Here is a 12,262-nt window from a genome sequence, read left to right as displayed (position 1 = left end):
TAGTTTGAAGTAGCGCTCTAAGTGGCATAGATGTCATGTCATGCGTTCTTTTTCTTTTACAATACTTTGTGACTCGACGCATGCTTTCCGTTGCAGTATTCTCATCACCGTAATATTGCAACATACTATGGGGCCTTCATTCAGAAGAGCCCCCCTGGCAAGGATGACAAGCTGTGGGTACGTTAACAAATATTGATGAAAATTTTTTTAAAAATGTTGTATTATGAATTTTTTGCACTGTTGCAGAGAGATCTGAGTTCTCATCTTTCTAAGCATGTGAATTGGTTTTCTCTATTCAGTTGGTGATGGAATACTGTGGTGCTGGATCTGTCACGGATCTCGTGAAATGTAAGTGCTGAACATTGTTAAGGTAGGACCACGTGTTCACCACGAGGTCGGGCACTAAAGGCAGTTATGGTACTTCGCATTATTATCATGTAAGGGTCATTCCCTCTTGAGGGAATATCCATCATTTACCCCCCCTTTGCCCCCTTGGAAAAAATCCTGGGGATGCCCATGCTATCCCATGCTATCAAGTGTCATGATCTGCTCTTCACCGCCCTAACAAGCTTCCCCATATTTATTTATAATTTATTATTATATTATATTATATTATATGTAATAGGTTCTATATTATTATTAATATTTATTTATTTATATTATTAACATTTCAGCCACGAAGGGGCAGTCTTTAAAAGAAGAGTGGATAGCTTACATCTGTAGGGAAATTCTCAGGGTACGTGCTGCACGATCGATATCACCGATACTCGATCACCGATCGCTATCGATTCTTGTGTGCTGACTCGGATATTACGATTGCAGGGTCTTAGTCATCTACATGCCAACAAGATCATCCACAGAGATATCAAGGGACAGAACGTGCTGCTCACAGACAATGCGGAAGTAAAACTAGGTAATACATGTGATACCCGTGCGTGTGGGCTTCACGTGCATGGCTGAATTACTCAGTGGTACTCTTGTGTGAGACATCATGGCCGCCATGTTGCACTTTGAAATTTGTGTCCTTTCACTTCTACTCGGCTGTCCTCCTGTATTGGGATTTTACGTGGTTTGAGAATGGCTATCCATGTTTGCCCATTATGAAACTATAAAAATGAGTAAAACAGTAATGCTCGTGGACGATGGGAGCGGCAAAAATGTCGGTACTTCGAACATTGGTAGCTGAAACTGGATATTGATGAATATGGCTTGGAAAATATCAATACCTACAAGAAAGGTACCAACACGTTAGCGATGTTCGACAAAATATTTATATTTTTAAAATGTCGATTATATCAACTAGGAGAAATGCTTGGAATATTTGTACAAACGTAGATAGCGTTCCCCACCCTAGTACAGACAATCGATAGTGCATTGCAGTGATGCAACCTGAACGGTACGTGTCGCTAAGACTTGGCAGGAGCTTGACAACACTGCCCTTGCTTTTTCAGTGGACTTTGGTGTTAGTGCTCAATTAGATCGAACAATTGGAAGACGGAACACATTCATTGGAACTCCTTATTGGTAAGTGGTTCCTTCAGCCCCCTCCTGAAATGCTGTGGCTTTGCATGGAAAGTACGTAAGCACGTCACCGTAAATGCGCCTGTTACTGTTTGTCTACAGGATGGCTCCGGAAGTGATAGCCTGTGACGAAAACCCTGACGCAACTTACGACAACAGAGTAAGTACCTTAGTCTTGGAATGTAGCTCAACATCTCGGAGCTCTCAGAATGGTTGATGCTTTGTAAGCGCGTGCTGTATGCCATAGGGGGTCTGTGTGTTTCGTTTTTTAAATCGGAGGGGGGGGGGAATCGGGTTTTATTTCGGGATCTGTAAAACAGGGTAAAATTGGGCGATATCGGGTGGAAAAGCAGATTATCGGGTTGAAAATAAAAGGAGTGCTTCCCGCGCTTCAGATTTACACAAGATACGAAACAGCCATGCTGAATGTGCAGTATTTAGCATTCGGCAGTGCCCCTATTGGTGGCTGAACGGGCACATTGCTAATTTAGCTTTAGTTTTTCTTTTCTTTTTCCGTTTCCTTCTTTCTTTAGTTTTTTTTTTTTTTTTTTTTTTTTTTTTTTTTTTTTTCAGGTTTTACTCTAAGGTGGTGCAAATTGGGGGTAAAACAGGTTTTATGCTAAAAGACAGGGCCCTATGTATGGAGTGTCGAATTAATCCAGACGCAGTAAAAATTAATAGAATGTTGTTAAGGGCAGACGAGTCGCAACTATTATTAATCTATTGTTCAGTCTACTAAGTTCCGCCAGTTCCGCCAGCACTCGTGTATTTCCCTTACTTGTGGCCCGTGAGCTGGTGGCCATCTTTCTTAGTATTGGTGCCCCAAGCTATGTATAGTTATACCACTGTGTTGTAGCCTGAAGCTTGGTTCCCCTCCCCCATCCTCCCACCGATTTGCGTGGTTCTTTCGTCGTCACTTACGGTAATACAAAAAAATAAAATAGAACTTGTCAAAGTGCAAATTCACTCTAAAATGTGCACGCTGTAGAATACTAAGCACTGCACATTCATCTCATATTCATCTAAAATGCGACACGTGCTCATTTTTTATTTTTCACGAGGCATAGATGCCCAAATCGCCCGATTTTACGTGATTTTACAGCTCCTGAAATAAAACCCAATTTTGAAAAAAAAAACAAAAACACAAATGTCTATGCATGGTGGTCTGCACTTCTGGCATTAGCCTGTAAATGCCACAAGAAGCTACACGAGGCTTTCTGTGCACATAACATTTTCATGTCCGTCAGCTCACTGCTCTAGCTGTTTGGGGTAGGTTCTCTTACACATAAAATGGGAAGGATCGTAACGTAAACACCTGCACATTCTTATCTGTATACATTAACTGTTGTGTGGTTTCTTGCAGAGTGATTTGTGGTCCCTGGGTATCACAGCTCTCGAAATGGCAGAGTCCCAGCCACGTAAGTTTTCTGCTTCCAATACTGAATGATCGAAGTCACGCCTCACTGTGCTTTTCTATGCAGCGCTCTGTGATATGCATCCAATGCGAGCGCTGTTCCTGATTCCGAGGAACTCTCCTCCACGATTGAAGTCTAAAAAGTGGAACAAGAAATTCCACAGCTTTATAGAGACGGTGCTGGTGAAGGACTATCAGCAGAGGCCTTACACAGAACAGCTGCTCAAGCACCCTTTCATCCGCGACCAGCCCACAGAGCGACAGGTCAGACCCCCTCCATGTGCTACACATTAAGTTTGTCAATATATTTCTTCCGGTTTTTACGGTATAATCATCAAAGTGATGAAAGCGACGTGAGTGGGATTTCACTGTGTAAGTGCATTAGCAGCAAGAAACATTTGTGCTTCAGAAGGTTTGTGATCCATTGTAGAAGAAACTAAAAGGAGGATAGTTTGCGGTTACTACACATAATGCAACCACAGTACTGCACACATTATGGGCATGAAAGCCCCATAATGAAGCTCCAAAGGCCGTATTCTTACAAAGAATGGAAGGCATCTGACTTTGCTTGTCTGCAAATGCCTAATATAATGATGAATGAAACTGTGGCATGTTCTCAAAACCGAATACTACGTACTCACAGGAGTTGCAATTTCTGGCAGAGCCTCTTACAGAAGAATGTTTAATGATGGGAACTTTAAATAGTTACCGTCACAGGAATTGTGAAAAAAAAAAAAATCGTATTCACTAAATCTCATAATTTTTATTTTACCACACGTTTCCTTACCTTAACTAAATCACTACAAGCAGAATTGTACAACTTCACACACTTGCAAAGCCAAACATAGGGCTGACATACGTGAGCGTAGGTAATTGGCTGCAAACCAACATCACAAAATAAAATTAATTCGATGCATGTCTGAAACGTGTAATACACAACACTCGAGATTTATTTTTAAAAACTGTACCTTCTATAGGTCCGTATCCAACTGAAAGACCACATGGACCGCTGTCGGAAGCACAAGATGGCTGCCAGCGGCCGTGGGGGTGTAACGAGCGCTGCTGGGGAGGAATACCATTACAGCGGCAGTGACGGAGAAGACGAGGAGACTGGCCCATCGGGTGACACCAGCTCGGGGGATCCTGCACGCCAGGACTCGACGCTCCGCCGGAACTTCCAGCAACTGCAGCAGTCGCGTGACAGCGGAACGCTGACACCGCAGGGAGGTCCACCGAGCAAAGCCCCTGTCCCACCACCTGCTGGATTTGGCGCCGGCTTCGTTCCCCCACCAAAGAGTTCTGCGTCGCAACAACCTCCAGAACTCCCTCAGAGGCCACCCCCTGTACCTCCACAGAGGGTTATAGGTATGCATTGCTCCTACGTTGTTGCTCTGGAGCAGCTACGAGAAACGTGCACCGTGGACTGCGAGTTTTTACAACTTTGCACAGAAATGACCATAGATCGAGAAGTTGCCCATCAAAAAGAACTCGTTACAAGTTAGGTTACCGTGTGCAAAATGTAACTAAGTTAATAACGAAGTTCTTCAGCATGAAATGTAACTCACAGCTACTGAGTTACTTAAAAAAAGAACGAGTTACTTCCAAGTTACTTCGGACACAAAATAACATTACGCAGGTGCAGCAGCTGCCTTGAGTTGTCTGCGGAGGAGTGCAACACGATTAGATAGTTTTCATTTATGTCCAACAATTTGAAAGCTTTGTATCTTACTCCCTGTGGGTGCACAATGGTTCAGCTTCATTTCAATGGCAGCGGTTCTTACTTCCTGAATAGAATACTGCCATTGATTGAATGTCACGTTTTATGGCATAAAATGCCATGAAAGATCCAGAGAGAAAGCAAGAAAATATGTGGACGTGAGCGAAAAGCGAATTAAAAGTAACTTGGAACTTAGCTTAAGTTGCTTTGGCAAAGTTACCTGAAGAACAAACGAGTTCCTCTGAAAGTTGCCACGGCAAAAAGTACCGAGTTAAGTTACAAGTTACCAAAAGAAGGAACTTAGTTACAGTAACGAGTTACCTCGAACTCTGCTCTAAAGGCATGACTTCAGCCATGATTCACCGCATGCTCCCATGTGAAGGCCCATCACAGTGGTTACTTAAAGTCCTGGTGGTGTGTGCCAACGACGACGATAACGCCAGCTTTGTGCAGGCTCAGGATTTGGGCCCTGGTGTGTTCGTGGTATTTTCAAGACTTGTAGTGCGTAGGGCTCTAATGCACGCCGTGGTACGGGTTTCTCATTATATGCTCAATCTTCACTGACTGCTTTGTCGCCTTGTAGTTGTACCTGACCCACCGCCCCCGAGCAAGCCCCTCCCCCCGATACCAGTGGAGGAAGAACGAAAGCCAGCCACGCCCCCCAGAAACCACCAGGCACCTCCCGCTCCCGCAGCTCGGGGTTCTGGTCACTTCCAGCAGCAGAATCGGCGACCCGAGGTAAGCCACCGGGATAGCAGCCCTGGCTTAACTGGCTTAACTGGCTTAGCTTAATCTTCCTTTTCTCACCGATGCCTACATTCGAAGGTAGTGTGACGGACGGACAGACATAGTGTTTTATTCTATGTATGGAACAGCCTGCTCTCGCAAACAGAGCTGAACTTCACACAAAATATCACAACCACACAGACTTCAGAGCTTCGCCGCATAACACGCTCCGCTCCACCCATTGTGCTGAGTGATCCAGTTACCACTTCTGATTTGAGGAGAAAGGAGGTTCCCCCCAGAGTAATGACCAGGCAATGACAAAATACCAAAAGCTCCGAAAATTTAATGCTGAAGAATGATAATGGACGAAGGAACGAATGTGCCCACTGGCCAAGAGAAGCGTCAGTGCCAGGCTCTCGAAGATCTGAATGCCGAGCTCTTGTGTGATGGGCTTTGTCAGTTTGGATTGCACTCATTTTCCAGGAAGGTGGGCCCTGCGTTTTATGGTAAAACCTGTATTTACACCCCGATTTGCATCATAGTCACGTAGGATAAAACCCGAAAACTAACTTGGCAAAATGCCAATTCAGCCAGTGATACAGGCACTGCAGGATGCTATGCACTACACATTCAACACAGCCATTCCACAGCTTGTTTTCTTCTAAATTTGGAGAGCGCTCTTTTTTGTTTTCGACCCGAAAAGGTACTTTTCTGCCCGATTTTAACCTGCTTTACGGCTCTTGAAGTAGAACCTGGTTTTTAACTCTTGTTTTTAAAAAAACATAAAACCCGAAAACGTGGCCCTATGTACATCCCAAAAAAATCAAAATAATTAACAACATGTAGAGCCTGAAGCTTTCAGGAAATATTTTTTTCTAAATTCGGAGGGTAAAAATTGAGTAAATGAACACGCATTCTAAATTCATGCGAATTCGGGTGGAAAAACTTCCAGTATGCTAAATTCGGGTAAAAACGGGTTTCACCCTAAAGAGGCAACCTTCGATTTGGGGAAGAATTGGGTTAAACCCTAAAACTTCAGGCTCTAGCAATATCATTCCGAATGTCGTTTGGTTCTGAGCGTGTTACGCAGTGAAGTTCTCTGTTTAGAGTACGGCCTAGATTATTTCAAATTCCGCATGGGACTGTTGCCAGTGAAGCTTACATCTACGTTTCCATTCTGCTCTCAGGAATTAGAAGTGCTTGCTCAACAACTCAACGAATTAGCGGCGGGAGGCGGGAACGCCAGGGCCTCCTCTGGCAGCGGGCGAGGCAACGCGGCTCCCCGTGTCAACGGCAACACCCCCAACGCTCACCAGTACCAGGAAGGCGCAGCTTCGGACTCCGATGACGACGACGAAGATGGCATCATACAGAACGATGGCACACTGCTCGCTTCTGACCCGCCTCGGCCTTTGTGAGTAAACAAGGGAGGCTCTTCGAAAGTAGAACGCTCAGTTAGTTTTCCTAAATTAAGGCTTGCCCTAAGTGAAGATGATGCAAATCACGGGTTAAAGACGAGTTTTACCCTAAAACACAGGGCCCTATTCATATGATACACAACTGCACGTGAAAAATGTTTGAGACCGCACAGTTTTATAATTCTCGTATTTTTCAGTTCTGTTTGTGACCCCCCTCTCTCACTTGTATACAATACAGGGGGGTGTAATCCCGTCATATCTGATACCTACTATTAATACTGTATTGATACCAAGTAATACCAGCAAAATGATGCCAAAATGCTGTCCAATGCTGTTCTGTATTTTTTTGCCACATCAAACTGAAGCCAGAGGGCCCTGGCAGATGGTCAGTGTTGTGCAGCCTTTGCATCATGAGCCGTTTTGCCAGGATTCGTGGCACTGTTGGGCCAGCTGAAAAATGAATTGTTTTGTTGCTTGTCGCAGTTTGTTGACAACTGCCTCGTGCCAATGCCAGTTAAGAAAAAAAAAGTTTATTTTATTTATTTTAATTTTTCTGTAGACCTCCCGATGGGTACAACCAGGACACGCTTCGCAACATATCAAGGGACAATGACCCCTGTCAGGCCCCCAATCGACCGCTCCCTCCGACACCTGACGAGGAAGAGGCCAATGGGAGGAATGACGGCACGTTGGTCATGCGAAGGGTGAGTTCCCCCCCTCCCCCTCCCTCAAAAAAAAAAAAAAAAAAGCACTATCAAGCTCCTGTTCGCATCAGTTCAGTGCATCTTGAACTGCTCTGCGGCTCAGCTACTAGGTATTCTGTAGCAGACGACAGGGCCGATGGTGTCGTCTGCAATGTGTGTAGTGCGCCGTTCCCGATAGTCTGGTGCGTGCAAACAAAGACACTGCAGGACTTATGCGATTGAGCAGTTTTTCGCTTTTTTCTTCTGCTAAAATATTCTGTGGTGCTGTCTCTCTTGCGAATACACAGTTTGTCTCAGTTGCAGCGCCCCATCAGGTAGGAAGGCGTTGCTCCCATTGCCTTGGATGGTATCTGACCACGCTGGACAGCGGTCAGGGTTTCTCAAAGTTTTTGTGAGGTCAAGGAAATCCTACATTTCCCCCCATCACAAGGAAACCCTCTCTCCCCCAAATTGTGACATGCCAACAGAGGATAACATGCTCAAAATTACTTCATGAAATCAATGAACAAAGTGGACAGTCCTGCACACATTCATGCAGCTATTTGCTGAAAGCTCGCTGTAAACGACCCCAGTCACAGTACAGAGCTTACTCCTTACAATTTACGATGGGTGTCTGAGTATTCCAGCTTCTTCTGCTCTACGGCTTCCTAGGGGCCTGAATGTTGAAAGGCAAACGTATGGTACGTCTGTTGTTCATGGCTAAACTTCACTGTGGGACCTTCCAGGTTACAACCGCGAGTACCACCAGCACAGCCACCGCAGTCACCACCGCAGTCACCACCACAGTAGCCAATGGCCACAGCAGTAGTAGCAAACACAATCACCACCAGCAAACCAAATCCGTTGAGCTAGCACCTCAGCCCCACCCCCAGCCTAGTAAACGAACGCAGAGCAACAGCGAGAAAGATCGCAGTCGAGACAGGCCGCACCATCACCAGCGGCGCAAAGAGTCGTCTGCTTCGAACATCGAAACGCGCGAGCAGAGGCGCTCGGAACGGAAGCAGTCGCTACCACTGTTGCCAGAGAAAAGCGAGCGGTCTCCAACGGCGGTGGCCGAGTGGCTCATCAAGCATTCGGCTTCACCTTCTTCTTCCGCAAATGCCACACCCATTCCAGCACCAAGGGCGGATCGTTTACCGTCGAAGGACGAAGGAAGCCGCAGCGGAGAGTTGTCCAACCGTAACAGCGGAGTGCACTTAGGGCAGAAGGACGGCGGCAGCAATAAGGTCAGTGGAAAGAGGAAGGGTTATTTTTTATTTTTTTGTTTCGAGAGATTTGTTTGAAAGATTTTTCTTTGTTGTTAATTTTTTTGTACTGGTGTTCTTCTTTTTCTCTTTTTTTTTTTTTTTTCTTTGCTGCTGTTCTTGATCTTGGTCAGTCATTTTTGTATTGCGTTATGGTTTTGCTTAGTACTGCGAGGTGCACATTTGAACCGTGCAGATATGTCTATGCCAACCCACCTTGTAATTGTGATGACATGGCTGTTTTGGCAATGCAATCCGCCTTCTACTCTCATGAACAAACCACACTAGCGCGTTCTTTATATCACAAAACTAATCCAAGCAGACTGAATTACGACAACCTATTCGGCAGAGTGAATGTGTGTTGGTTTCCACAGGTGTAAAAAAAAAGCGTGCGCACAGAAAGTTTGCAAATCGTGTCTCCTAGAAAGATCCAGGTCTCTAGATCTAGGCCTCCTTGCCCTGCTGTCGGAACATCCATGACCTACTATTACAGCTCCTAGCTTTCTGCGGTGGAAAATTAAATTTTCCCCGAAGCGGGATTTACAAACCCGCGGAATTCCGCGGGCAACAGAAAAGTTTCAGCATTCTCTCAGGATCACACAGATGCACGGAGTATAAGAGATACATACTCAGGGTATGTGCAGATAAACCAAAGTGGGGTTTGCACACGGAACTCGTTGTCTATGGAACTGACAAACATCTGGTGGCGCACGATGGCACATTTATTAGAGCGAAAGCTATAGAAAAATCGTTAACCTCAATGACAAACTAACCAAGACTAACCTAATTTGACATGAGCTCCAGGAAGTGTGAGGCAAAGCCAACTTGCAGAATGGTGACACCAAGCAAGGGAAATACCCATAACAATTCTGTAATATACCGAATATTCCGCAAAACGAAAACAGACGATTCTGCGGGAAACGGTATGTTCCGCGAGATGTGGTCGATAGACGAGTTCAGAAAATCCCAGTGCTCTATGTGCACGCATTGCATCCTGGGCGCTTGCTGAGCGGAGGAACGAAGAATAAACCTTCACATTTCACTTTCACTGACCTTGACACATCATGGACAATGGACCGTTAGGAGAGAAATCGGAACAGTTTGGAGGCCACCCGTTTCTTTCGTATTTGTAAACTCCCGCAGTTCAAAGCGACGCTATAAGCACTCTGGGATTTTCTGAACTCCTCTATTCGGCTAAATTTCACGAATTCGAGGATATCTAGGGGCTCTACCTAGAAACATGTTTAAAGTCTGTCTGTCCTTCTGTTACACGTCAATGGCTTGCTCAGTGTCTAAAGAGTGCTTTGCTCACTTTTCAACTCTGAGTTTCATCGTTTGTTTCATAATTTGCTTTGTTTCCCATTTTGTCACCCAACTCTTCCTTTTTCCACTGCTATCAATCTAATAACAGTTTTGCTTCTACTGACTCTCACCTGTCTCTGACTCACCTGACTCTGTAGTACTTTCAGGAGCTCTCTGGATGCAGTGTGTCCACTACCACTCACCCTGTCTTCTTTCTGGCTCTAGTGTGTCTGTTCCCTCATGTGCGCTAACCTTTTCTCTCAGCTTCACATGCAGTGCATCTAGTGTGTCGTGTTTTTCGGGTTAAACCCGGTACCCCCCCCCCCCCTCCTCCCAACCCCCCGATTTGCGTCACCTTCAGCTAGAGTAGAACCCGAGAAGCCCCCAAAAACATAGTTGCTGCAGTGCAAATTCAGCCACGAGTGCAGGCACCAGAGAACACTAAACAACTAAGCATTCACAAAAACTGCTTGGCATCTCATGCTAATTTGAAATGTGAGAGTTGTCTTTTATTTCCTACCGGTTTCACCCTAATTTTCAGCTTCTGGAATGGAACCCAATATTTGCCCATCATTTTCGAGAAACATAGAACCCGAAAACACACGTGTGTTATGTATTGCGTAGTATGTAGTCAGTTCCTGCTGCTGCTGAAACCAATGCTTTTAGGTGTGTTACGAGTGTTCTCTGTTCGTGTGATAATTGGAGTCAACACTAATGAATTGAGTGTTTATCTTCACTCCAGATGGAAGCAATGTTTGGTGGGTGTGTTAAGTTGCTCATCTTGCATTCCACGGGGAGTCGCACCACTAGGTCTACTATTCCGGTTAAATATCGAAAAATTTTGTTGGCGCTGAACTGAACACCACTGTTCACCATGCCATGCGTGCACGGCCAAAACCTGCGTCTCAAACAAGCTTTTTTTTTTTTTTTTCGATTTGTAGTAGTCAGTGATTCATTTGACTGCGATAATCGAGGAGTACGACATGACGATATTTCAATGTAGTTTCTCCAACGCTGGCGCTGTGCGACCGCAAAGTACTAGGACGACAATAACGCTGCAAAGTCATTTGAAACTGTACTAACTGTTGTCACAGATGATACCAAGACGCATATGTCCTTCAAAGCGCGACCCGCATGGAGAAATTTTGCTCCCTACTGCAACAAAGTTTTGAGGCATGCTCGCTGATTTTCGCCGTGAAATGAAAGAAGTGTCGAATAAACGTTGCGGAAACAATCACGGATGATAAGCACAGCCATACAACATCGTCGAGCCTCGCTGTTTTATTGCGCTAATGAATAAGACATTCTGAAGATGTCATTGCCCCTAACTTCCATTCTGTCTGTTTCACCAGCACTTACAATGCCAACACAGGTGTTCACTGCCTGTGAAAGACTTTTGAAGTGAAGGTTTTTACAGGTTTCAGCTTGCCTCATGAGAACAGCACATTAATTCATTGTAGAAATAATTGGGTTGTACATGTGCACATAGGCATGTACGCCTTATGCTAAGCTACATTAATACAAATTCCTTATTAGCACTTTTGAAGTGAATGCCCTGGGTATTTTTTTAAGGATGAGCAGAACACAACTGGGACCATGCTAGTTTTCGGGGCTTAATTAATTGTTACTCTTAGAGGCTTTTACCTTATGACGTGATATTTGATATTCGAAGGATAATTTTGCAGATATTCATATTTGATTTGTATTCAAATTCTCATACTATCAATACTCATCTACTAATTAAATAACAAAGCATAATGAAAAATACATGAGTGCTAGCAACATTCCGCTGGTTTCATATCTGTCTGCCTCTCTTTCTCTCTGTCCGTCCGTCCATCTGTGTGTGTGTGTGTGTGTTGGGACATCCTGTAAAGGTACTGTTTGATTGTGGAGTGCAATGCACTCAGTGCAGATTTGTTGTGTTGATTTGTTGTTTGTTTTGGTGTTGATGTTATGATACTCTGCTCTCTGATTGGATGAAGAAGGTTACCGCATTCAGCATTTTACTCCATTATGTTGGGCCTAAAGGGTCTGTGCCACGTTACATGCTCACCTCATCGTACTATCGAGGCTACCATGTTTAAAAGTGCCGTCTTCACACTTAACCGTAGAGCTTTTCCAAAATGCGATTTCATAGCTTGGTGTGCCATTAGTGGAAGATGGACTAGTCATACAACAACATGCCGTAGGTAAAACAGCGCCCAACTAACTTCGAA

The 12,262-nt window shown here is 44.7% G+C and overlaps 1 protein-coding gene across 2 annotated transcripts in view; it reads left to right on the top strand.

Moving 5' to 3' along the window:
• LOC135366676 (serine/threonine-protein kinase mig-15-like) overlaps nucleotides 1-12,262 on the top strand; it is a 52,932-nt gene that overhangs the window by 21,332 nt on the left and 19,338 nt on the right. For both annotated transcript variants that reach the window (XM_064599487.1, XM_064599486.1), the window contains exons 5-17: nucleotides 97-177; nucleotides 300-348; nucleotides 675-736; nucleotides 823-913; nucleotides 1,452-1,524; nucleotides 1,624-1,681; nucleotides 2,885-2,939; nucleotides 3,003-3,199; nucleotides 3,913-4,300; nucleotides 5,236-5,390; nucleotides 6,566-6,792; nucleotides 7,356-7,500; nucleotides 8,226-8,726. In XM_064599487.1, the coding sequence (XP_064455557.1) occupies nucleotides 97-177; nucleotides 300-348; nucleotides 675-736; nucleotides 823-913; nucleotides 1,452-1,524; nucleotides 1,624-1,681; nucleotides 2,885-2,939; nucleotides 3,003-3,199; nucleotides 3,913-4,300; nucleotides 5,236-5,390; nucleotides 6,566-6,792; nucleotides 7,356-7,500; nucleotides 8,226-8,726 (2,082 nt within the window). The remainder of the gene's footprint in view (nucleotides 1-96; nucleotides 178-299; nucleotides 349-674; nucleotides 737-822; nucleotides 914-1,451; nucleotides 1,525-1,623; nucleotides 1,682-2,884; nucleotides 2,940-3,002; nucleotides 3,200-3,912; nucleotides 4,301-5,235; nucleotides 5,391-6,565; nucleotides 6,793-7,355; nucleotides 7,501-8,225; nucleotides 8,727-12,262) is intronic.

The sequence above is a fragment of the Ornithodoros turicata genome, chromosome 8 (genome assembly GCF_037126465.1).
Source record: "Ornithodoros turicata isolate Travis chromosome 8, ASM3712646v1, whole genome shotgun sequence".
NCBI classification, from domain to species: domain Eukaryota; kingdom Metazoa; phylum Arthropoda; class Arachnida; order Ixodida; family Argasidae; genus Ornithodoros; species Ornithodoros turicata.
Note: the sequence above shows the minus strand (reverse complement) of the source record. Positions and strands in the feature narration are given on the sequence as shown.